Consider the following 26948-nt stretch of genomic DNA (forward strand, 5'->3'; position numbering starts at 1 on the left):
GCTCCGGGACTCGCGTCCCCGCGCCGGGCGGGGAGGGGAAGAAGGGGCTGCGAGGCGCCGCTGAGCGTCCCCCGCGCTGTCCCCGGGCCGGCCCCGCTCCGCGCCGTCCCCATCCCCATCCCCGTCCCTCTCCCGGCGCCGGTCCCGGTGCCCGCGGGTCCCGAACCCGCGGCGCTGAGGCGCGGGCCGGGCGGGCGGTGACGTCAGGCGCGGCGGCCAATGGCGCGGCGGGGGGGGCGCGCCCCGCTCCATCCCCGCTCCGCGCTCGGCAGCGGCGGCAGCGCTGCTCCGGCACGGCTCCGGCACAGCCCGGCACGGCTCCGGCACAGCCCGGCACGGCTCCGGCACAGCCCGGCACGGCTCCGGTACAGCCCGGCACAGCCCCGCGCGGCCCCGACACTGCCCGCGGCGGGGGCGGGCCCGCGGCGGAGGGGTCGCTGCGAAGCCCCGGCCGTCCCCTCCGCGGGTTACCTGCCCGGCCCAGGTGGGGCGGTGCAGAGCGGAGGAGGCTGTTTTGGAGGTTGCCGCCGCTCCTGATGGATGTTTTGTGTGTGTTTGCCTCCGCTCCCGGGTTGTCTTTCATCTGAGGACGCATCTGGCTCGAGCTCTGTTAAACTATCTGCCTTCTGGTACCGTTCGTAGATAACAGAAAGAAACCTGAGCCCGAAAGGCAATTCCCCACCTTCTTCCACCTAACGTGACCTTCTCGGGCGCCTTTGAAGCTTTGCTGGTGCTCCGGCGATGATGGCAGTGGTGGTTTCCCTTGGGCTGTACTAAGAGCCTCTTGTTTTCTTTCCCCCCTTTTTTTTTTCCTTAGAGGCATTTCATCTTTAAGGGCCGGCTGCTCGCACTCACTTTTATACCCACCGAAGCCATCGAGAACCATGTTGTCTGGTGGGAGAAGTGCGTTTCTGTGCCTTGGAATGATCCTAAGCTTTTGGAGCTCCGTGAGTTGGATGCCTGTTGGAGGATGCCCGCATAAGTGTACGTGTATTGCTTCCAACGTGGATTGCCATGGACTGGGACTCAGGACCGTGCCGAGGGATATTCCCAGGAATGCCGAGAGACTGTAAGTAAAGACCGCTAAGGGCTTCTCGAGCACTCGTAGGAACACCTGGGACGAGTTTCCCAACACCTGCCTATCAGTGCAGAGTGCTGGTAACAGGAGTTCAGCAGTCCAAGTCGGATTAATGTTTTCAGGAGGGAAGGGGAGGAGCTTTCCAGGAGTTCCAGCGCTCCTGCCGCTGTGCCTTTGTACGGGCGAGCGTTGTCGGAGTTTCGCGTTAACTTTCAGCTGCCGCCTGATCGGGTTTTGCAGCGACTTGCTTGAAATGGAGTTCGGAGCTGTACCCGGAGTGCTGCCGGCTGCAAGCGCTGTCAGTGCAAACACCAATTTAATATGCAATTAGAGACCTGGATGTTTTCACCTGGCGGCTGGTAGCAGTTTCTCCTTACTTTTCTCAGCATGGTGATTTCATCACCATGGAAAACCGACTGCTTCCATAAACTAATTCAAATAGAGAAGTCACGTTAAACAGCCTCTAATTTCTGTTTGAAACTGCTGCGGGGAAGCCGGCTATTCAATATTTAATCTGCGTCAGGGTTTATGATAGCAACGTAACGCTGTGGGGAGCACGGAGAATAATGAATGCGTTCATGGCAAATCCCCTGCTTTGGAAGTTCTCGGGAGTTTGTTTTTGGGTTTTTTTTTTTTAGCTGTTTTTACTCGCTGAGCGAATTCCTAGGGAGAAAGCTGAAAGCAAAACCGGAGTTTTCTGATAGAGTTCTGGCACCGGCCCGGTGCAGGGGACGGCGTCTGTGACGTGCCTTAATGCATAGCAGATGGCACATCTCCGAGAGTGCCCGGTGCGAGATAGGGACCCGTCCGGCGAGGAATGTTAAACACGGCGCTCCGGGCTGACCCCGGCGCAGGGCACTCCGGCGTGCCTCGTTTGGATTAGCCCAGAACTTAAAATGTTTTTGAACTTGTAAGCAAATGCTGTAGATTGGATGGCCCGACTTCCTGTTTTATTTCCTTCTGGGTCATGGACTTGGGGAAACTTTAAATTCTCAGGCAGTTTTTCCTCCGAGGAAGAAAGCTGGATGAGGTTACTAAGCAAACAAAGTTTGTGTGCAAAGAGCACTCCTAAGGGCTAGGTTCTGTCCCAGAATGAGATTTTATAGAATCCTTGGCTGTTTCTAAATGCATTTTATAGCGTTGAGGGCTCTTAAATGATAGCAGTATGCAGCTTTCGTACTGCGCTATTCTACAACCTTTAATGTTTTGCGGCCATATCGGCCCTCCTTTTAACCTCAGCTGTGTGAGCAATAGCTTTCAGATGTCAGTGCTATGGAAACCTTCGCTTCTGTGCCTGAAACCGAGAACTCTGAAATTGCTGGGTAGCGACTTGGCATTTTAGAGCCAAAAAAACAATCCCCCCGAATCTGGAACAACAAACCCCACAACAAACCAGTACCAAGAGAGCACGCCAGGTACCTGTGATAACACGGCTGGTTTGTGTGCTTCACTGGTGGGGTGTGCGGGTGGTTTAAAGAGTTAAAGGCTACAATGGAACTTCTAAATTGCAGGTTGAAATGATTCACAAGCACAAGGTTAGTTGGCCACCTGAGAACTATTTCATAAATGGTGATTTGTTATAGCTGGAGTTTTAGGGGGGCTGAATTCGTGTTGTTCCGGGGTTTCGTTTGTGAGAATGAACATCACAGGGATGTGAACTTTCCTTGCCTTCTGCAGGAAGCTGAGCCAGAAGAAGGCTCTTGGCCTTGGCAGGTGAAGTGTTAAAAAGAATGAAGGAGAGCATAATCATTGTCTTGCTCTTGTTCTTTTTGCTGTTGTTTACAGATTTAAATTTTAGATTAATGGCTGTGAAAAGAACAATAGTAGCGATTTCACAATATTCAGTTTGAACATTTGACCTCAGAGATACCACCACTGATAAATATGAAATGTAGCTGTGCTGGATGGTTTGTTTGGGGTTTTATTTTTACATATATAAATAGTGTATTGTTGGGTCATTCAGTGGCTGAAACCTTGTGGAAATAGGATACGGAAGGTCATGTGGTAACGCTTTAATCCGTCTTTTAGATTCTGTTTTCAGTTTTCATTTCTGTGAGTCCATTGTGAGCCTTTCACTGTTTTGTGTTCACCAGTATCTTCATTACAACTGCTTTAAAGCTTATATCCGTTCCTTCAAATCTAGATTTCTACTCATTGCACTAGCTTGTGTTTTCTAATGTAAGTAATGGAGAGAGAAAGACTTTGTTCCTCTGAGTCGAAATTCTGCTCATGGGTGAAACATCAGTCAGCCACAGGATATCTCGAGTATCTCATTTTGCCCTGTGTTCCACAGCAACCTGTAACTATTTATGACATAACAGTGGGTTGATGTGTAATCTTACTAGTATGTTTAGCATGTAAATAAGACCAAATTGATCGTATCTGAAATCACAAAAATATTTTTAATCTCGGAGAAATGTTTATATGTTGGGAAAATGATTTTAACAACTTTATTGATGGCCACACACGAAGTGCGTTTTTAAACTGTTATGCTCTGCAAAGGTATTTATTTCTCTCTGCATTCTCCTGAGCTAAAAATTCCACATACCTGTTCAAGTCGGAAACTTTTTGCTCTAATTAGTAAGAGATCTAATGGCACCACTTAAAATATTTTGCCACCAAGCTTCTAGAGTTATGTTTGGACAAATGTTACAGATTGTTTGGGCTAGTGGAGCCAAGTTAAATATTATTCAAATTTGTGTTAATACGAAACGTAGGAAAACTGAAAATATAACATTAAGAAAACAATGGGAAATATCTTTAGGGGGAAAAGAATTTCTTATTCAGAAGTTCTCTTTAATGAATTAATAGCTAGCTTTGATTACCGATTCTTCATGAGAAATGAGATGCATGCTTGATGTTTTTTTTTTTTTCCCTCAACACTTTGAGGGTCTGTGGGTTTGTACCTATGATTTCTATCTTGAAGGAAATCCACAGATTAACCAGTGATCACAGAAACAGTTATTAAACAGTGCCATACTTTTATTTTTGCACAGATTTATCTTTAATAGTAGCTTTGCAAATATAGCAAGTAGTGTTAGGTCTGTGTCGCAGTTTTTACCTTGTTATTACATTCTATGATCGTCTTCATCTAATTGTGTGGTTGAGATGGAAGCTTTGGCTCAGCTCTCGTGAAGGGCCTTAAAGAGGTGCACACTGTCCTGCTGCACGATGAAATTACTCAGTCTGGAGAAAGTAAGAGGTGAGGCATATCCTTGTCACTTCCAGGAGTAACTTGCAGTTATCCCTGTTCTGGAGAAGGAGTGCTCAGGATAGCCCTCACGTTCCGTATCTGCAATATGCCCTCACATTGCAGGATGTGCTGCTCCTCAGGGGCCCTTGAGCAGGATGGTGGAGCTGCCCTCGTGGTTGTTATTAGTATTTACTGATGCCTTCCACATTTGTGGAGCAACTTAGCACCTTACCAAAAATAGAAGTTGATAGAATTTTTGTGTTCTGGAGAAAAACTGGTAATTTATTTGATAAAATAAATTTTGTATTTGTATTATCTCTATCTTTATCTATATCTATATCTATAATAATAGTAAGTCTGGAGTGGGCACGGTGATTCTTTTCTTTTAGCTGGGCAACTGATACGACATTTTGACCTAATAAAGGAAGAAAATTTTAGGGTATGTAAACACACGCATGAGGATCCCAAATATATTTTACCTTTCTGAAACTTTCCTTAGGATTGCTTCATCAAGCTCCCATGATCAGAGTTTCCTTAGCTGTGCTTCAGTTCTCGGCTGTGATTATTTATATGATTTCCTTCAGTGGGAATGTTTTCTGTATGTGTAGAATATCATGCATGTGGCTCTCTATGACACTTAGTAATGCTGGTAGTCACGGTTGGTTTGAGATGATGCATCAATGCCGTGAGCAGATCAAAGCCACCTGCCTGACAGGTGAGTTCTTCAGCTCTGAAAGGAACAAGTGATACCCAGAAACTGCCCACAAGTCTGCTGGGTCAGGGGCTGCCTTCTGTTTGAATTTGTGTTTTTCCTTCCATTCATGCCTGGTTATCTCCCCGTCTGTTAGCAGCACATTATACGTGTAGAAAAGCTTCTTCGGAGAATTTAACCATGTTTGAGTTCTTGATGAGTTTGTGTTTGGTAGCTTGGGCTCTCGTTTAATTGATAGCTCTCCTGTGTTAGTCATTGCTTTGTTTTGTCTTTCATTTGGAGGATTCTTTACCTTGCTAAATCGATAAAGCTTGCGGGACTAATCTGTTCTGTGCTTTGTCTGAGCAGCTAAATTGAGTGTGTCCACATTTAGGTGCAATTTAGAAGCTTAGTCATCTGCTTACTCCTGAGTTTTCATGTGGTCTGGGGTTTCTCTTACACAAATATATTATTATGGTGGTTTTGGCCTAGGTGCATTGAGCTGCTGAAGTTGCACTGGCTTGTAATAAGTCTTCAACTTCCTCATTTCTGTCTCCAAATTAAAACAAAGTTCCTGTCTTGAATGCTTCCATATCCCTGCAGAAGGCAATGCTAAACGCATGCAAATATAATTATGTGACTCTTACATTGGCATTCTGCTTTTCTAGAGCTCTTCCCACTAGGGATTACCACTCATTTGTTTGTAGTAATAGTCTCCAAAACCTTGCGTGGAGCATTTCTCAGATATTTTTTTCCCTGGGTTATGTGTCAGTAAGTGGATGTACATGGCTTTGGCTTGGAAAAGCTTGCTCTTGGAGGGACTGATCCTGGGAAAACTCTCTCATTTAATGGGGATCCTTCCCTTTCCTAATCTAATTCTGACTGGTAGTGCTTGAGTGGATGTTGGCACGACCTTGGGTAGGATCAGCCTGGTGCTGTTAAATTTGTTGTGTGGTTTTGAAGCGATGGGAGCAGGGAGGAGGACGGAATTAGCTGTTGTAAATTGGTAGCTGCAGAAGCAAGTAGTGGCCACTGCCATGTTGCCTGTATTTATTTGCACAAATTTGGATTAGATTTTGAGATGAAAGGGACCAGGCTACTTCCTGCAGAACTTTTTAATGAGCTTCTCTGAGACTATTTACTTTTATTCACATTCTTATTTTGCAGCTGAGTATTGATTCATGCAAAGGAATTAGGCCAAAGGAAAATCGCCCCTCTGAAGAGCAGCTGTTGTCTTTTAGGAAGTCCCAAAATACAGATGATGAATATTGTTTTTATATCCCTGGATTTTGTTTATTGCATGGCTTTGGGGAAGCATCTAGCCAAGAATACAGGTATAGCTTACCTGTAGGGATGTGAGGCCAAAAAGAAGTCCTGTAATACTCTTCTATTGATGTTGTAGTTGTGTAAAACTCCTTGTGTTCTACACTGTCATTTGACCTTTATAGTGAGAAATACTTGTAATCTTTTGGAATGTCACTGCCAGCATACAAGCATTTCCAGTTGTGTTTAAAACAAGAGTAGCTTGTCCTGCGTGGACATTGACTTCTGATATTTGTTTGTCTTTTCAAGAGTATTTAGGCTATTCCTCGACTTCCACAGAGCAGAGAAAAATGGTTTTCTCGTAGAAATCTCACAAGCTGTTTGGGGATAATGATAATAGGGGAAAAGAACTTGCCTCTAAGAAGGATACTCAGTGAGTAATTTCAGTGACTGCATGTAAAGAAGTGAGCTCGTTTACTGCAGAGACTATTCAGAAGGCTTAAATCAGCACGTGTTCCCTCCCAGGAGCTAACAGCTCAAATGGCTTGAAGCTTAATTTCCCCAAAACCCTTGATAAAGTTTGTGTGGTGCCCCTCGTGCTTGATTTCCCACAGTGTGGCTGGGAGCACCTGTAGGAATCCCTCACATCTCTTGTGGTCCCAGAGCTCTCTGAAGGGGCTTCTCTTTTCCTCCTGGGCTTATTTTCCGTCCTGCAAGACAAAACAGTGATGTTTGTCCTCCTCGGGGACCAGGAGACACAGCAAGTTTCTAACTTCAGGTGAGGAAGGAAGATAAGGTTGGGGAGCAAAGCTAAAGTGAACCTGAGAGGGCAAAGGTTTTTCAAGAAAAACAATGATGGCCCCATGATGGAGAACGACAGACTGCAGGGGACGTGCGGCAAATTCCTTCAGGTGACTCAGTCTGTACATTCCTCTTACAGGGATGGAGACAGGAGCGGTGGTGTTCAGAAAATGTTCCAAGAGAGGTCAGGTTTATTCCAGGTCCTCTTGTGAGGTCTGAGGGCCAGGCTGGTGGCAGTGTGCCGCCTGTCCTTGGCTCCTTGCTGCTGCTGAGGTCACAGAAAGCTTCCAGAAGTTCTCATTGATTCAGAATCCGAATCATTAGGTTGGAAGAGACATCCAGGTTCATCAAGTCCAACCCAACCCCAACCTCAACTAAACCATGGCACCAAGTGCCACATCCAGTCTTGTCTTAAACGCATCCAGGGATGGTGACTCCACCACCTCCCCGGGCAGACCATTCCAGTACTTTATCACCCTTTCTGCAAAGACCTTTTTCCTGGTATCCAGCCTGTATTTCCCTTGGCTCAGCCGGAGGCTGTGTCCTCTCGTTCTGTCAGTGCTGCCTGGAGAAAGAGACGAGCCCCACCTTTGCACAGCCACCTTTCACGATACGGATTTTGATGTAGGACTGCTGCGGTGACTCCCACCCCTCGTGTGTTCACTATCAGGTTTTGTTTGCCAGTGTAAAGCTCTATCAATTCTGTTTTGTTTAAGTCACACTCAGGATAAGAAAAGTCTGGGCTCCAGTCGTATTTGGGTTGCAATATGGCCCAGGCTGCTCTGTTTCCAGTATTTTTCAGGTCTCTTCTCCAGAGATCTGTAATGCTTTATTTCCAAGTCTGTTTTCAGTGTTTTCTAGTGAGAGATATCATCATTTAAGATCTTGAATGGATCTTGTCAATGGCAAGAACTGCTTCTTCCCCATTAGCAAATGGCCTTGTAAGCAGCTGACAGTTTGTCTAATGGTATTAAACACATCAAAGATAAGGGAACAGGTCTGTGCTCTGTACTCAGTAAATCTGGGATTGAGCTGAAGGCCATCTCCCCAGAAAAGAGAATTTAAGAGAACGATTCTTACCTCCTCCAGTTATTTTCAGCCTTTTTTTCCCCCTCTGCAGATGAATCTGGTCTGTCAGTTGTCTCTGTCGGAATAAATTTTTGTATTTCGCTTTTACACCATCTGTTTGATGGCTGCAATATATGTTTTTAATGTTAGGATTGATAGATTTCTGGAGCTTTTAATTGGATTTTTACCTTTCTATTTGTGATCTACTTCTTTTTCTAAGACCCTAATTTTGTCTCTCAGGTAGAAATGAGAATGTAGCCATTGGTTCAAATCTCCTTTGCTGCCACCGGTGAAGGGAGCATTTAGAGTAAACATGAGTGTGGTTAAAATGAGGCAGAAAATTCAGTTTTAAAGCTGGTCTTGTCTTGACTTTCCATTGATCAGTCTTCAAAATCTATCTGAAATTTGCTTCTAAATCGATGGTAGAACCGATGTTACCCAGAAGTTCATTTTAACCTGTTCTCCTCAGTAGTTACAATGCTGCTGCAGGAATGATTCTTGACTTTGTGTCAGAGGGACTCCTCAGGAGAGTGCTGTGTGCTTCCTGCCTGGAGGATGCTGTGCCTGCCTCGATTCCTGCCTCTGCTGCCTGCACAGGGATCAGCCTGGTGGAATTGGCACCAGGCTGCTGATGAAGGCTCTCAAACACCTGGAGATGTTTTTGGAGCGCAGGCGGCGCTGAGGATTTTGGGACACATCGTCCCTGTTGGGACCTCGGTGGCTGCCCTGTGCACCCACAGTCAGTGTGGTTTGGGGCGGCAGTGTTGTCGTTAGGAATTAATTGGAATTAATGTTGTATTTAGGAATTAATGACCCCTCTTGTGTGGCGTGGGGGCCCGGTGGTGACACTGCGCTGTGCCTCTGTGTCACCCACAGCTGCAGGACGCAGGAGCTGCAGGTTTTCAGGGTGTTTTCTCTGCACCTTGGCAGCTGTTTGGTTGTGCAGAGAGACAGACTGGTGGTTCTGTTTCAGCCAGGGCTGCATGGAAGGGGAGGACAGTCTGCTCTGGGGGTCAGTGATTTGGAGATCAGTAACCCATTTTTGACAGTCTGTCCCCATGCTTGTAGGAAGTGTGGGGAGGATGGTGATGAACTCAATTTCTGATAGATTTATTATTTTTTTCCTTCAATTCTGATGCTGTTTCTTGAGAGGAACAGTCTTGGTTAGGAAAAAAAAAGCGCCAAAGCAATTTGTTTTGCAAAGCTTAAAATTTACTGTGATTTTAAATATATCAGTTAAAAATACGGAGTGCAGGTTAGGCTGTGTTGTAATTGAGGACAGTGCCTGCTGTACTCATCAGTTCTGTTTCGTCTGCTTGTCTTCATCCCTTTGCTCATTTTTCTTTGCAGAAAATCCCTTGGGAAATGTTTGTTTGCACAGTGCTCAATATGAGGAAATCTTGAGCTATTGCAAGGGTGCTTCTAGGCACAAGAACAGGAATGGTAATAAATTTCATGATAAGCATGTAACTTAACTTAGTATTAGGAAGATTACATTTTGATAGCAGAAGCAAGGTGCATGCCGATAGTTAGGGGACTATCCCTGAATCCTTGGGCCTTTTTTTTCCCCTTGGTCTTTTTCCTTTTCTCCTGGGGCAGGGGCGGAATGTGGTAATTAGCAGAATACAGGTGTGAGCTGACTGTGAGGTATTACTGGTGCACGTTGTTGTGGGACCTCAGAAATGATCCTGAAAGTTTCAAATGGCACCGTGAGTTGTGAGCCTTCCTCACTTTCTCAGGTCAGGGTAAAACCAAGTATTTTAGGGCAGTTTAGCAAAACTGAATTGTCATCTCTGCCATTTTCTCTGGATGTGCACTGGGCAATATTGAGCCCTTCTTCAAATACTTTAGCAGCTTTTTAAGTTGAAGTAACACTTGGTTGTCTGCCTGCCTAAGAGGGTTTTCAGTGTTAGCATTAAATGCAGCGTCGAATGTTACAAGATACTGCCCAAATGAAAAAACTTCGCTTTGCTTGGAAGAGTTTTTTCCACAAACAATTTGTCCCAAAATAGAAAATATTCAGTTTTCCTTTGAAGATTACAAAAAAGCTTGTCCAAAAGTGGAAGACTCTTCCTTAGAATTTTATATTGTGCTCCTTGGGATGTGCTGTCTTATCCAAGGTGAATGAACAAAGAAGTCCCGTGTTGTTACACGTTCCCTAAGTAAGAATATAATTTAACTTCACATTAATGATTTTTCTGCTCTCCCAGTGAGGAGATAACCAACAGCAATTTGCCCATTCTCTCTGGTTTAGGATGGAGTGTGTAGCATATAAAGTTCACAGAGCAGATGTGGTCACAGGGCATCCAGCCCATTAAAGTAATCCTGCATCTGTATGTGCTGCTTGTCCACAGCTACGGAGACAGCAATGTTTAATTAGAACAGTTGCGTTGTTTAAATATGACTCTGAGAAATTTCAGCGAGGAAAAGATGACTCCAGAAAGCAGTTTGTGTCTTGTGCCTTCCTGTTTGTCCCAAAGCACGTTTTGCCTGGGCTTTGGTGGGAACTCAGCTTATGGATTTTCTCCAATTTTGCCTTTTGTCTCTGTGATGGTTTTGTTTAGACTGGGGGAGGCATTATATTAGGAACTTTTTTTTTTTTTTTGGAAATGCTGATTTTGGCAAAACCTGGACGCAACATCTTTGTTTGGGGAGGGCAGCAGTGGTTACAGCTTCACTGAGCAATGTGGGAGCCTCTGGGTGACAAGCTTGTGTGAAATAGTTGCAGGGTGGTGAGAAGAGGCCCTGGCAGTCTCATCCTCTTGAAGTGATAGGGCTGGTCAGAGATGGGGTTTGGAGAACACAGCTGGGCAGCAAAAGAGAGAATTCCTCGTGAGGGAGCAGTGCAGGGCAGCAATTGTGCATTTCTGAAATGCCTAGATAAATGCAGCAGGGGAGCTTAGCTGGAGACCAGAAAAAAAAGAGGTGGAAAAAAAACAGTGATGGAAGGGAAATTCTTGAGCAGAGAGAACTTGTTTTCCAGAAGTGGAAATAGATACTGAGAAATCAAGCCCTAAGGGAAAGGCTGGCTCTTCAGAGAGATGAAAACGCACATCTGGATATAAGTTTCTCAGATAAGAATGTGAAAGTGTAGGAAACAGCCCAATGATCCTTTGGAGCTTTGAGTTTTAATAGATAACATGTGAAAAGGCAGCAGAAGATAAGGAGCAATCAGAAGTGTTTTATGGATTTTTGGGGGGTTGTTTGGCATTGCTTTTGGTTTTATGGTTGGTTTTTTTTTTTTCCCTCTGGAAAGTTCTTCAGCTAATGAACTTTTTTAGAAGATGGAAATGGATTGTTCCCAGTTGACGTTAAGTTCATTTTATAGAACAGATAATTTCCAGGTTGGTTGTTCCCTAGCCCTCATGTATGCAGCAGGGTTAATGCAGAGAGGTTTTATAAGCATGAGGAGTTTCAGTAACTTGAAACATCAGATTTCTGTGCGAAGGCTTTAGGGAAACTTGAGTGTTCTGTTCATTTAGCAAACGTTGTGAAATCAATTCAGCTTTACTGCAGCAAGTAAAAAACCCAAAGTGGGATGAGGATGGCGGACAAGGAAGGTGGGAATCTACTCGAGAGCGAAGAAAATTGCCTGTAAATTGGTTGCAACGTCTGGTTGCTAACATCAAGTCAATATAACCCTTCCTTCAAAATTCATTTTACACATTAAAACTGTCCTACGCATTTTATTGCAACGTTTTGGCTTCCTCTGCTCCTCCGTGGCCTCTGCAGACATGTTACACTCGGTGTGGTGGTGCTAGGAAAGAACAGAGCTGGGGAAACTGGATGCTTTTTGCATTAAAAAACCAAAACCCTGAACGGCAACGAAAAGAAAAACCCCAAACATAAACAGAGATCTCTCTTACCTTTCCAGGAAAAGATCTGGGAAGGGTTTCTAGTCTGTGCATGTCTGAAAGTGAGCAGGGTGATGAAATCGAGGCTTGGTTTTCATGCCAGGCTTCGCTAAAATAATTTGTTTGTTCACAGGATGTCTTCCCATGTTATCAAGAATTTACAGCAGTCAGGAGCAGGTGTGAAGTATTGCAAGTCTGAAATACCAGGTTGTCTGTACTGGTGAAGGGCACCCAAACACTGCAGTTTCTTCACTGTCATCTATCCAGTCACACGCCACGCTGCTAAGTGAAATGCAAAATTAAAGCGATGTGTGTTTGGCTGAAGTTTGCTTTTTGCCCAGATGAGCCCAGAAGTGTCAAACGTTGAAGCACAGGCACATCTCTGTTCAGATCCTGATGAGATTGTCCGTGTGGTAGCTGAGCCGAGGGAAAATACGGGAATGCTTGAAGTGCTCTGATTTCTGCCTTCGTGCAGTCTGAGCTTTGGAATAGCCCTGGGCTGCTCTGGCCGCCTGAAATCCCTGCGACCAGCTGGTCCTGCTGGGCGTGGAAGAAGAGCTGCAGTTGTAGGAGTGAAGTAGAAAAGGCTGAACAAGATCAAAGATTGAAAAGGAGTTTAAAAAATGAGCTTTTGTATGAGCAGTTGTTAACCTTGGGCTTTATTGTTTTTTTTGTATGAATTAAAATGATGCTTGAGCTAATTTGACACAGAACTTACTACTCTTTATGATGTGCACATCCTTCCTTCTTCATATTAAACCATATTTCTGTAGCAGCTGTATTTTAAAGTATTTTCTGGGAGGTTTTTTTGCTTCATATTGAAAGTTTTCTGCTATTCCCTGAACTCCCCTCGAAAGAAAAGACAACAAATACTTGTTTTACCCTTTTCCTTTGCAGAAAATGTAAAGTCATGGAATCGTTAAGGTTGGAAAGGACTTCATGAGGTCTCCTGGTTCAGCCTCTGCTCAAAGCAGAGCGTGGAATTCAGACAGGAAGTGTCTGTTTGGGTCTTGGAAACCAGGAATTGCCTCCTGTAGGATTTTCAGTGGCTTTTCCAGTACCAAAGTGAGGCTGCTGCTGACCGGCCGGCACTTTGCCACGTTGTGCTTTTAAACCTTCCCAAGGCGGAGGTGATGTTTGCCTGTGCTGGAGGTGTCAGGGTGAGGCTGAGCCGCACCAGCCTGATCTCTGCCCCAGCAGATGTGTCCTGTCCTCCTGCAGCCGCCTTCAGCTCTGCAGCTCTCAGGGGAGGTTTGACTTGATCCTCTGCCACTCCTGGCCGTTCCTCTCCTCCCTGAACACAACAACATGGGAGACACTGCTGGTGAGGGCTCTGAGCCCCTCAGTCTGTCGCTGAACCATCACGTCTTGTGTATTATTCCATAGCTAATGCACTGCTGGGAGCTTTTCTTGATGTCCTTGGCCAGCTCGAGCTCCAGATGAGCTTTGACACTGCTCAGACCATCACCTGAGCTTCGGGCGGTGTTTCTGCACCCCTGGGTGCTGTTTGTCCTCTCCCTGCTGTGCTGGAGCTCCATCACCAGCTGCCTCTTTAGCCCAGGTGTGCACTGGCACAGGAGGAGGCGCCAGGAGAACCTCCACCCCTTTTATTCTTGCTGCAGTGTGTCTGTGTCCTTCACCGGGGCACAGGTGACCCTGCCAGAGGAGATCTGGAACACATCAGGAGCGAGTTCAGGACCCTGGGGACAGGGGTGAAGGACACAGGAGTGTGAAATGTACTGTTAAACATTCTGCTGTCAGCATAACGATTCCTTTGTGTGGGTAATAAAAGCTGTACACTTCAATAATTAGACAGGAATTCCTGCAGGCTGAGACAAACATGTATTTCCTTGGAAGAAGCTGAATACTTGAATGACTCTATGCATTATTCTGCTTTCTGTGGGCCTTGGTATGACTTCCACTGAAGTCCTGCTATAGGGAATTCAGCCCCTGCACAAGTTGCAAAAAAGTTAAGTTTTTTGGCTTTCTTTTCTGGATATTTCTTAACATTTGTAGTTTGCCAAATGTTTTTTTTTTTTCTTATTTTTATAAGGATGAGGGCAGAAGTGTGTTGTCTGCAAGCAGTTCCAGATCATTTGGACACTTAATGTGTGTTATTAACCGAGCACCCCTGTAATGGGCTTCAGAATGGACAGCTTATTCACAAAATTAGGGCACTTAACCTCCAAGGTCCGTTTTCCTCATTGTTCAGACAGAAAGAAAACAGTCTGACTCATACCTGAAAGCCTCCTGTAATCAGAACAGTGGATCTAACCTTTTTTGAATTAAAAGCTGTCGTGTAGGTGTGTTACAGAAACATGACGGACTGCAGCATGGGGTTTGCACACTCCAACTATTGTGTGGCTGTTTAATTGCTATTTAAATTTTCCTGAGAGCTGAAACTATCCAGTGTCACACTCGTGGTATCCAACAAGTACAGCAGAAATGGTGAAATGTTGAATTGTGAGTTGGTTGTTACCCTTGTGTAAGATGCCCACGTTGCTGTGTGGATCTGTGCAGTTCTTGTTGCTGGAACTATGCCGGGTATTTAGGAAGAACTGGTGGTTGTGGCAGGGCTTGGTTTTTTTTTTCTGTGTTTCTCCACCTGTGGCTTGTTCTTCCTGCAGATCAAGCAAGGGGGTCTGGGGTCTCCGAGCTGCTGGTTATAGTTTGCAGTAGGATCTCCCCTTCACCCTTCTTTAATTGAAGTTCAACAAACGCAGGTGCCTCAGCCTCTGTTCAAGTGTCAGCAGACATCCTGGCACTCTGTCCTGTCCTGGAGACCCTGCCCTGACCCAGGACTGCAGATGGACTCTCAGACATCCACAGCACAAGGCAGCACTGAATTACTTCCAATTCTCCAACCCCTCTGTCTGTGGTTGAGGTGGCCTTTGCTGCTTCGAGGGCCGCTGCTGGCGTTTTGGGGCCCAGTGGGACTGCAGGAGACTTTGCTGCAAAGCATCCTCCTGCTCACACAAAACCCCGCCTGTGATTGTTGCAGGGGTTTATTTCCTCTCAGACGGAGGGCTTCGAATATTGTTCTTCTGCTGAGCTAAACGATGTGAAATGTTCAGAGAGTGCCAGTCTTTCTAGAGCTCGGTAGAAATAAAAATAAATTCTCATGCTCCTTTGCGAAGTCAGCTGTGTAGAAGAAAAAAATAACTTGAGTCTTATAGAGATGAAATGTATTATTTTTTAAGAATGGAATTACCTCAGCTGAATATGATTTTGTCCTGAAGTTTTTGTCTTTCTTTAGAAGTGATGTTCATACTTGCCCATGTGATTTGGAAACTAGTGGAATTTGTGTATTTCATAAAATCCAGTCCCAGGAATTCATTTCCTGCATTGCAAAACTTGAGATGAAAATATGTTCAATCTGAAGATATGCAGATTGTGCTGCCAGAGGGCTTCAGGATAGTGTTATAATTGAGTAGTTTATCACAGCAACTTTGAAGTTCTTGGATTGAAGGCAAAGGAGAGAATTGCCAAGTGCTTTCTGCTGGGAATTATGGTCATTTAAGGTTAAGAGGCTGGTGGCACTTCATACCCATTAAAGAAAATTAGCTGCACAGCAGAAATCCTGGAAAATGGTTAAAATAATAAAACAGACTCTGGGTGTGTGAAGGCTGGAAAGGGCAGCCAGAATCTGCTGTGTGGGTACATTGACACGTGGGAGTGGATTTCTGTCCCTTCCCTGGTCCTGGTTTTAGCGTGTTCCCAAACCAAGAACTAAAGCACTCCTGGAGAGGGGAGGCTTTACTGAGCAGCTTTTTGCCTCCGGCCCTGCAGGCAGCTTTCCTAAAAATCAAGAAGGTTTTTCCTCATGGGTTTAAGTTTCTGGAGTGCAAGAGGTAGCCGGGTCAGGGGTGAAAAAATGCCTTGCTGTGCAAAATGCAGATTTCTTCCAGCTCAGGTGCTGCGTGTTTGTGATCGCGGTTCCCTGGGGATGGGGAGAACAAAGCACAGGAAAACTTCCAGGGGATGACTCAGCTGTGTCACTCGGGATGGTTTGGGCTGACCACGTCCTTCAGCAGTGCAGTGGCACAGAAAAAGCCTTGTTCCTCAGGAGTGAGGGCTGCTTTAGTCACTTGGAGGAACTGGGCTAATGAAAAACATCAGGAACTCCTTAGACCCGGGAATCTGGATTAATTCATTATCACTTGGATTTTAGCTCCCATGTTTTCAGTCTCGATTTGCCATTTGAAATAAACCCTTCGGAATGTGGTACAAATTAATCATGGCAAAGGATGTGTGCTATCAGCTCAAAACAGGTGCTCTTAAATTACTTTTCTTCTGTTCTTCATTAACATTAGGAAGTTGCCTGAATTGTGTCCCAGGTGAGGTTTGTTTTGATGGGAATTCTAGATGGTGTGTTGGATCCTGACCTGTTTTTAGGGGGATCAAGAGAGGTTTTTATTAGTTCCTAAGTTTTGTTCTGTGACACACACGTTTTATGCATTTTCCTTCTTGGAAAATACCAGAAGTGAGGTGAAGAGAAATGCATCTTCGCTGTAGATTGTGGGGTGTTGGTTGAATCTAGATTGATTTTAGGGTGTTGGGTTCTGGGCTGATTTGTTTGTCCTCACTGTGACACAAACGTGTGGAGCTTTGAACTGTGGTAACCACTTGGAAAACCTAACAGGAACAGAAACTAAACTTTGTGTCTGAGGTTCTGTGACTAGAAATGAATATTTACCTTACTTAGGAAGCAGCAGGACAGGAAAGAATCCTAGTGCTGTTTAACTGGGGTGGGAGCTGTTTTTTTGAAGTGTAGGGCAGTTAATTTTTCCTTGAATGCAGTTTCCCTACTGCTCTTACTGAGGTGAGCTTCCCTACTGGTCTTACTGTGAATTCTTTATTGATGTAAATGAAGAAATGTCTGAGGACTGCCGTCAAGTCTGGCGCTCCTTCTCCTTAGACAGCAGCTTGTTTTTGTTTCCCCGTGGATTTTCATTTTGTGTAATGTTGACTTAGGTTCAAGACAAATAATATTAATTAGACAATAAGCATTTTTCAAAATACTGATCTAGGACTTGTGTTTGTGACTGAAATGCAAAATCAGCCATAGCCATGAAATCATTGGGCATCAAGGATCTTCAGTTTCGTTGTTAGGAGTGTCACTGTTTGACAGATGGGCACCTGGGAATTCTCTGAAGCAGGCAAATTTCTTCTTGAGCCCTTGTTGATAACTAATGGCTTTGACCAAATGCAACAACTGTGTTCCTTCTAGACAGGGAACTAAATTCTGGCAATTGCTTTTCTGGCCAAAAGGTAACAGAATTAGGCCTGAAGTCTGGTAGTTTTTCAGATCAGAAAAAAATGTTGGGTGGCTGGGGGTGGTTTTTTTTTTTTTTTTTTAAGCTCAAGATAGACCTTCATCTTAAAGCCGACACAGCATTGGCAGTAAGAACATCAGAATTAATGTTTTTTGTGTGCCCATGACCTTGTGCCGTGCCCATGTATCAAAGGCTGCAAAAGCATTACAGAGTTGTAGAGAGAAGACTGATTTGTGCTTTAGTCAGACTCTTCAATTTGGCTTCCGTGTGCCTGGAAGAGCACAACTGGGCAACCAGAGCTCGAACTTGAGCAGCTGATTCAAAGACCCCAGACGTGTGGTCTTGAAGTTGTTGAGGAATTGTGTTAGGGATTGACCTGTTTAAGATTCACAATTATGATGAGGGCCCAAACTGTTTTATCCAGATTATTTTGGATATTATGAAAGAGGGTTCAGATGGCAACAAAATAATCTCTGACTACAATAGGAACTTGCTGCAATCTAGTAGCGTTGCTTTGAATGTTTGCATCCCTGTGTATGAAAGGATTTGAACGTTGCATAAGGTATTTTATTTGTACATATCCACTGAATTCTTGAGCTGCAGATTGTGCAAGACTTCAGCATCTGATTGCTGTTGTTACCGGCTCCTCTGTGAGGGCTGCCCCGCTCATTGTGGGGGTGATGGGGCGTCAGATTCAATCCTGGGTTTGTGCATCAGGGAGGAGAGGAGGCTCAGAGCTGTCCGGGATGAGGGGCTGTGTTTGCCAAGGCTGCAGAGCCCGGGAGGCTGAAGCACAAAGTGGAAAGAGACAAGTGGATTTATTTCTCCAGTCATAAACTTTATCCAGTCCAAGGAAGAGGGTGGAGGCTGAGGACAGCGTCCGGATGTTTTGGAAGAGTTGAGTGGCTGAAGAGAATAATTATCGACTGAAATTTCAGTCACGGAGCAGAGGAAATCTGTGTGATCCTGGTGTGCCCCTGGGAATGTTGGTGCTTTAAGACATTGAAAAGTCTGTCTTAAATTCATTTGATTGTCTTTAGAGAAGAATGAAAGATGAAGCAATTCAGAGGAATTATTGCAATGAAGCAGGACTTGCTCCAGTTGCTCCAAGCATCCCTGTTTGTAATAAGTGTGTACATTGTGTGACTCAGTCTTCAGCATCTACAAAATATGTGTTGAATTAAATTGTTATTAGAACATAGCAGGACATGTTTATGAGTAAAGCTCCCTTAATAGCTCATCTGAACTCACTTTCATGATATCTTGTACCACTCTAGTCCAATTCATGTTTCTATTCTCACTGAAATAATTCATTCCACGTCGGTTTTCTTAAAGCTACCGCTGTAGCTGTGTTGTTCTTAGCATGCTTCATCCTACAAATTATGTTAAAATAAATTAATGAATTGACAAGGCAGACCTAATGTCAAGATCTTTCCCAAGGCTGGTATAGATGTAATTTCTGATTTCTTTTTAATGAAGTGATAATCAACTTTGCTGCTGACACTCCAGAAGAGACCTGTATTCCTTAATGGAGTTTTCTTAGGTGTTTTTAATTGATTAGACCATCCTATTGGAATGTGAAATGACCAAGAGTAGTAGCTGGTCCTGTGGGAGAGATCAATGTATTGAGTTGGATTCAAGATCTGCTTGGCCACACGTACTACCCAAAATGCAAGAATTCTGCACAATAAGAATATTATGTAGAATTATTTCATCTGGATATAGATGTGTGCCGAAGTGCAATATAAATTAAATTTGCCTTCATGGTATTATTTTCCTCATATCTTAGACCCAGATGATTTCCAAGAAATCCGTTTGGTTCCAAGAGTCCTTTTGAACACTGATGTGTTTGAAAGCCAACCAAGATTACATGTTAAGGTTTTGCTCTTTGTAGTTGAAACCCACTAGTGAGCCCATAATCAGCTGCCAAGCTTTATAAAGGAAACATAAAATATTATGTTGCCCACAAATACCAGCTGTAAACCACTAATGTCTGCATTAGTTCAGTAATTTCAGAGTCACAAAGTTTAATTGACTAATGGGGTAACCTGTGGCAATCTGCTGCTTTGCAGCAGTGTTAGACCTACTGTGAACAGGAGGAAGAAATTCTATGTAGTTCACCACAGTTTTAGTCTGTTTTTCTTCAAATGGCAGATAAGCCTTGAGGCAGAGCATGCTGGAAAAGGCAAATGTTCAGAAGGTAAACACTGTTTTTTAAAACAGACAGAGGCTGTAGTTATGGTTTGAGCAAAGTGAACTTTGTGAGGAATGTTTCTCTAAAGGCTAGGGCATGGTGCAAGTAATTGGAATAACAGAAATGGAAACCTTTCTTGTAGACACTACACTTTGGAAGTGATTAATAGGATGATTGATATTGTGTATACAGGATAGGCTGTGCCAATCTGCAGGAGTAGAGGAAAAAGCAATCTCAAGATATGTGTTGGTCAAGGAATGTTACAGCCTTTCAGAACAGAGAGCTGCAGATTTCTCCAGGGGGGGAATGTTGAGTGTTCCTGGGGCTGAAGGCAGAGGGGAATTGTGCTGGTGTCTCAGGCTGGGTGTGGTGCAGAGGTTGCTGTGTGGATGGCAGGAGCGGTGGCTCTGCATGCGCTGGTTGAAGCCAAGTAAAGCTGTGCTGGGATCACGTCTGACCAAGATACACAAGAACTGGGGCCGCGGACACCGTGTAGCTCCGTGTCCCTTGGCTGGCTCCTCTCTGCCTTGGGGGATTCCAACCAGCTTAATGCTGTGTTTTGCTAGAGCTTCTCTGAGATAAAGGGAAAGCTTGTGATGGAATGCCATGAAAAGCAGATGGGGAGCAACATGCGAGTCAAACGCGAGCTATTTACGCGTTGCTTACTCCAGACGTAATTCTTTCCAGGGTTTCTTGCAATCAGCTCACTGGCACACCCGTGAGTAGTTAATGATGCACTGGGGTAGAAGAACTGAACTGGGAACAGAAGAGGAAATTGAGCTGGAAAATCTGAAAGACGTAGGCAGTGATTCAGAGGTATTCTTGGGGAAAAGTGTGAGTCAATCGACAGGGTAGAGACAAATGGAAAAGAATGGCTGGTACGGGCAGTGGAAGTTCCCTGGACAGGTTTTGTGGTTTCTTCTCTTCAGTCAGCCTTTTAAAATACAGTCAGGTAGGCGTACAGGCTGTCTTATCCACACAACTGAAATATAGGGACTTTTTTCCCCCCTTCATTTCCTTATCTTTATCTTTACTTCTGTTTTCCTGACAGGAGAGTGTTACTTGCATTATAGAAACGTCTCATGCTAAGATGCATGAACTAGCTCCTCTAGTTTGTAAAATCTGTTTATAATCCATTTTATGGCTTAAGGATTTTATTAGTATTATTTTGATGTCTGTCAATAACCATTAAAAGTAGGTTCCAATATTCTTAAACACTTATTTCTGTGCTCTAGTGCATCACATACTGCTTCAATCCAGTCAAGGTCTTGCTTATATGTCAGACTCATTGGAAGATTGATTTCAAATGTTTGAAAAACTGATGCCAGAAATATTATACATTTTGTGTCTCTACATGCCATATTTTCGATGGCATGAAGACCAGAAAGGAAGACCAGCTGTTCGTCTCGGCCCTGTTGGATAGCACTGGGCCAGGGAGAACAGTGTGGACAGGACTGAAAACCATGAAATATCTAAGGCCGGATAACAGGACGTGTTCAACTGGCAGAACTTTAGGGGTTCTTGCTAAAGGCTGGTCTAGAGAGGAGAAGATGGCAAACCAGGTCCTCTGGCGCCAGTGAATATTCCAGTCATCTGGGTAGGAGCACACTAAGGGGTCTGAACTAAGTTATCCTCTTCAGGCTCTGTGTGCCCAAAGCTTCTGCAGCAGGTTGGACTCACTTGGGTTTAGAATAATAATTTTGGGGCCCTGTACTCTTGTTTCAGCTCTTTTGTACTAGCTGGGTCTTGGATATTCACGGCCTCTTACAGAACTGTAGTCTGAGAGGGAAAGAAGCATACAGTGAGCACTGAGACTGGAACTGAAAATGGGAGAAACTTCATCTGTGACAACAACAGAGGAGGAGGCAGAATGCATCAGGATCGATGACCTGCTTTTTGAGATTGTAATGCAAATGTTTGTTTGTGCAGTTTGAGCAGCTGGTGGGTGCTCCAGTGATGCAGATACACCCTGCTAATGGAATTTTGGGTGTCAGTTATAGTGTCTGAATGCTGCTTTCTCCTTCCTCTGCAGGGATCTAGAAAAAAATAACATCACAAGGATCACCAAGACGGACTTCACGGGGCTGAAGAATCTTCGGGTCTTGTGAGTATAACGCAAAACTTTCCTGGATATTACGAGACTATTTTAGGGTGCTGCTACTTAGAATTTCCATAATTCCAGAGATCAAATTCTAGTAATTTTGGCATGTTATTCAGTTGTTGGTGTTCTTTTGCACCAGGCAACCTGAATAGTTTGTCATGTGAAACAGTAGATTCTAGTTCTGCACTAAAGTGGCTGTAGTTTCAGAGCTGTTCGGTTGTTTCTTACCAGCTTTGAAGAAGTCATATGGTAAAGATTTTGGTCTGCTTTACAGTCCCTCATGCAGAAATCAATTATATTGAGACACTAGCAAATAGGACTTGCAGGTTTTGGCCACTGTAGGGTACAGTCCCGTTGACAGCATTTTGCACAGTATTAAGCAGAAGTTGATCAAGAATGGCTGTAGAACTTGAGCACAAGGAAACTACTTGTGTTTCAGTCATAAATACAGAGATTTCAGGTGGTGCTGTCTCATGATCTCAGAATCTGTCAAGAGCTTAGCCATACCTGTAGATAGGCCTTGAAATCAGTTTGCAGACTTTGTCATTCCTGGTTTCCTGTCTTCTCTACACGAACCTCAAACAGCACCACTAAGTTAGTGATGGAGACTGTTCCTCTGAGTATCTTCTAAAACAAGCCCTTAAAGCTGCAACCGTTGAACTGTTACAGTTCTTTAGTGACAATTCAAGAAATATTTAAGTCCTGCCAAGGAAAAGGTGAGTCTTTACTCCTGCTCCCTCAGCACCTGAGAACAAGTTGTCATATACTGAGGAGACACCTCAAATCTATGGGAAGACTTTGTGTTCTCATGGTGTTTCTCTCCTCTCTAGCAGAGGAGTTGTTTAGATTTCCTTGGCTCCCATCCCGACTGTCAATACCATTTTAGGAGTCTATTAAAATTCATGTTCTATATTAGATTAATGCCAGTAGTTGTTTCAGTTTGGTCGGGTTTTCATGGTGTCAGACCGTGCCTAATGCTGCTGCAGTCTTTTATGCCTTCAGGAATAACCGGAATGTACAACTGCCACCTTTACGTGGAGCTTTTGTCCTGTGTTCATTCCAGGTTTATGTAACTCATTTCCTCAGACTTTGAAGAATGTGGTGTCTGCCACAGAAGTCATTGGAATAAAATATCCTTCAGATTTTTCTTAACTTTTCTTTGGTTTCTTTCATGGTCTCTTCGTAATTCCGTTACTAAACCCCTATTTGTCCTTTTTTTCCTCTCTGCCCTGTTTGTTGGGGGGCACAGTGAGAAGACAGAAATCTGCCCCCTGTCCCGGCGTTCCTGGAAAGGCAGCCTAGTCCTTTTTGCACACATCAGAATGAGGACTAGGAACGAGCGACCTGGAAACCTGTAGCCCTGCACAGCAGAAAATAATCCTCCAGTCTCAAACACCACACATTCAAAATACTTCTTAGTGCACCTTTTCCTTTCATCCCTTACAGCTTCATCTTTTTCCCTTATCCTCATGCAGAATTTCTTCCCTGTCCTCTGAGCAATGTGACTCTCATTCATGTGCTTGAGTTTTGTAGTTTTATATTTTCGTTTCTTGGTGTTTTCTGTGGAATACTCTCCTGCTGTCTGTGCCCTCAGCTCCTCTCCAGTCAAACAGCTCTGAGCATCCTCAGAGGATTGAGGGCGGAGGAGTGGCTGTTGAACGGGCCAGAATAGTGTTTTTCCCTGGAATTCACTGAGTCCAGACTGTTCAGAGCTGTTTACACGGGATGTTCAGGGTGTTCAGGCCCTGCATGAGTGTTCTCACAGAGGCAGGAATGGGTGTGTGCGGGAGGGAGGGGAAAGGTCACCTCAGATGGGAATGTTGGAATCTCTCTTCCTTGGCTTCCACTTCCCCTGGCAAGAGCATTTCTGCCGTGGCAGAAATTTCAGCATTTCTGGATGGCAGTCATCCCCTGCACACTGAGAATCAGAGAGAAAGCAGTCTCCTTTGCTTGTAACCTATCCCAGCATTGGTCTCAGGTGGAGAGAGGAGCAGGATCAGCCCCAATGGAAAGCTGGGTCTGTCCCAGGTGTTTTTGCACCCTGTTGTACAAGGGGGCTGTAGGGAGTTGTGTCCACAGCTGCTGTTCCTGAGGGCTGGAACCCCTTTGGAGCACCGAGAGAGGATTTGCTCCAGTGCAAGCCTGAAATCAGCACAGAATAGAGTCTGGGCAGAAAAAAAAAAAAAAATCCATTGCCATTGAGTGTGTGCCTGTTGTGGGCTGCAGAAGTCAGTTATCTCAATTGTGGCACACAAATATCCCAGAAAGTTTAGGAATGTCTCAGGGATGTAATTGCCAGCCTCCAGACCAGCACCTTTCTGAGAAAAATGTGGTTGGGAACAAAAACATTTACCAAATGTGGAGGTCAGGAGGAAAAACTGGAGTCAATTTCCTGTTATGGCCAAGAGAAACAGTGCTCCTCTCCAGTTAAAACTGGCATTGATACTCAGGTGCGAAGCATTTTGATAATGTTTGAAGAGAAGTGGGGATGCTTTTATGTTTTGTTAAAATTAACTGGTATTTCTGGAATTGCAGACACTTGGAAGAAAATCAGATCAGTGTCATAGAACGTGGAGCTTTTCAGGATCTGAAACAACTTGAGCGGCTGTAAGTATCTGTATTTACACCGGTGGAAAAGCTACAGGTTTTCTACCTCACTGTTAATGGTCCTCCATAATATGTAATGATAATAAAATTAACTTTAAAAGAGAGAGAGAGATGAGTACCTGCCTAAATTAAAGTATGCCCTTAAACACAGCTGAATTTATATTACATGATAGCTAATACTTGAAATAAAATGTAGAGTGCCTGCCAAGAAAATAGAACTGGCAGTGAAACCAGAGTCTCAATAACATTATCAAAAGGACATTATCTGGGCAAGTCTTAAAATTGGAATGTGGGAGAAAGTTTTTTTTTTTATATATATATATATATATAATAATTTCATATTGTTGTGTATTTTTGTATTTTATATATGTCTATGCAGATGGAAATTGCAATTTTCTCCTTTGAGAACCACAGTATTTCTAAAGGTGCCTTTATATTTAGTTTTCTGATTCGGTTAATTTCCTCTGAAGGAGGATAATGGCAGTGATAGCAGTGGATTCCAGGGTACCATGGAAGACTTAGTGGAGGATGGATTGTAGATTTCCTCTGCTTTTGATAGCAATTAAGCTAATTTCTTCTCTTTTTTTGGAGGAGGTGACTATAAGGTGTCTCTTAATCTGGAATCAGTTTATAGGAAACTCCTGGCCCTTCAGGAGTATAAATTTAAATATTCAGAATGACAAAGTTAATTCTGCATCCGATTGCCGCTCCTAGCTGGGTGTGCTCCTTATCGTCATCATTAATTCTCTCTGCTTGTGGTGGGAGCAGAACAAAATCTTTGTAAAGCTGAAATACCTTGGAGAATTATTCTTTGTTAGAGGTAGGTGACCAGAACAATATCACAAGCTGGTTTGGAATGCAGGCTTTTTATGCTTGATTGGTAACTGTTATCTGCAAGGCATTTCTTGTAGGACTTGTTATTTTCCCATTGATATTTTCTAAAGCGGCTTTCAAGAGTTAAGTGCCCACTAGCAATTATTCAAGGGAAGGCTGGAGTGTTGAGCTAATGCTGTACTAAAGCTGTTTCAGATGATCTCGGGATTAGATTTGCATTTGAGTTGTTTAATGAGTGCACTGAACATTTAAAATTAATTTACCCAATAGTTTTGTTATGAATCAGAAAGCTCCATCTATGGCAGTAAAGGCGATGAGTTTTAAATTCTGATTATAACAGATTTTCACCTGTGTTCAATTAGAAAGTACTTTCAGGTGCAGAGTTTTGCCATAGCTGATTTATTTCAGGAAAAAAAAAACCCAAAAAACAACCTAGCTTAATTTTCTAAAATTGAACATAGCCTGACATTGAAGAATATTTTTTCACATTAAGTATCACCTTGAAGAGTCAGTGTCCTAACTACCCAGTCCTAGTTTTCAGCTCATTTTATATACATGTGTATACATATACAAATAAATCTTTCTCATACCTACATTTAGATAAAGAGTCATGTCGTTTTCTCCTGTCTGTATTTAGGTAAAGGTTCACATAGTTAAATTTTGAAAGAGTTTTGAAAAACTTCCAGGAGAAGGGCTGGCTATCGGTAGCCAGAAACAAAACTCAAGTGTCATCCGTGTGTTGTGTTTCTGCAGAGCCTGCTGTGCCAGCAACTGAAAACAATACATATTGTGAAAGCAGGAGGCAGGAAATCTGATACCTTTAATAGTGTCTCTTAAAGTCTGTGATGTTTGAAAGTCTCAATTTTTTTTTCCTTCCCTGTACAAACTCTAAACTTGGCCGGTTAACCATACTGCATCTCTGCTTCTCTTTTAGGATTGCCTGTCATTAAAATATTTCCTAAATTAATGTAGTATGAAAGGGAGGTCTGGAAACTTGCAACTTTTTGGTATTTTAGCTTAAATCATTTTTAGGACAAAACTATAAATCTGGCTTCTTTGCTGTGAGTCAGTAGGCTTTGGAGAAGGGGCTGTGGAAAGTTTGGCGTAACTTACAAAGGCTAAATGGCAACATTTTAGGTAATATTAAAGCTATTTTATTAAGTATTGTCAAACATTGCAAAATGTTAATGAAGAAAGTATGTTGGTTGCATTAAAAAAAAAAACCCTGGCTTTTTTCCATTTAATTTCTTTCAAATAACAAATAAAATCACTTACATTGCTTCGATTTTTGGAATAATGTTCTTTTTTGATCTATTGAAGTGGATGCAAAAGTAATCATTAACTTATTTTTTAAACAAAGCAGCTGCACTGGGTCAGACTTTAAAGAACAGGAGTAATTTCTATTCCTGGCAAAGCACCACATATAAAGGTTTTCATTCAAAGTAACAGTGGAAGTAGGTTCCCTTCCTCTCCTCTTGGTAAGCATTCAAAGGGCTTAAGCTCAGGTGAATATTGGAGCTCATTTTATTTTCCCTTGTCTGGACATTGAAGCTCTTCCATCATTATTATCTGAGCAAATTAGCAAAATTTTGTTTGATGTGTGTCCTGTGAAAGTAAATTTTAAATAAAATGTCTTTAAAGCTGATACCCACTGCTGCCAAATATGCCATGGGGGTGGCCCTCCAGTTATCTGGATTTTCTCTGATTTTTTTTTTTTTTTATTGTGGGACATTAGTGCTTAAAATGCAAATAAAGGAGGATATTGTCAGAATGGAATATTGGCTCAATAAAATTTGGCCGTGTCAGTTGAAGAAAGAATAAGATGTCGTGCAAGATATCTTTAAGTGACAGCACAGAGCTGAGAAATGAAGCATTGTGGAAGTGGCAGGTAGAAGCCACTTCTTTTTTTTTTGGCGTGTTTGCACTCAGCACTTGGAAAGTGCAGGAATCTAACCCGTTGTCCCACGGGAAAGTTCGGTTCAGTGTAA

The 26948-nt window shown here is 43.5% G+C and overlaps 1 protein-coding gene across 1 annotated transcript in view; it reads left to right on the top strand.

Moving 5' to 3' along the window:
- The first annotated feature begins 309 nt into the window (after positions 1-309).
- Positions 310-26948, top strand: part of SLIT3 (slit guidance ligand 3) — a 474694-nt gene continuing 448055 nt past the window's right edge. Inside the window, exons 1-4 of the mRNA XM_066197152.1 lie at positions 310-365; positions 818-1069; positions 21451-21522; positions 24055-24126. Of these exons, the coding sequence (XP_066053249.1) occupies positions 885-1069; positions 21451-21522; positions 24055-24126 (329 nt within the window). The 5' untranslated portion in view covers positions 310-365; positions 818-884. The remainder of the gene's footprint in view (positions 366-817; positions 1070-21450; positions 21523-24054; positions 24127-26948) is intronic.

The sequence above is a fragment of the Chamaea fasciata genome, unplaced genomic scaffold, assembly GCF_029207755.1.
Source record: "Chamaea fasciata isolate MVZ Bird 193981 ecotype frontalis unplaced genomic scaffold, bChaFas1.0.hap1 SCAF_15, whole genome shotgun sequence".
NCBI classification, from domain to species: Eukaryota; Metazoa; Chordata; class Aves; order Passeriformes; family Sylviidae; genus Chamaea; species Chamaea fasciata.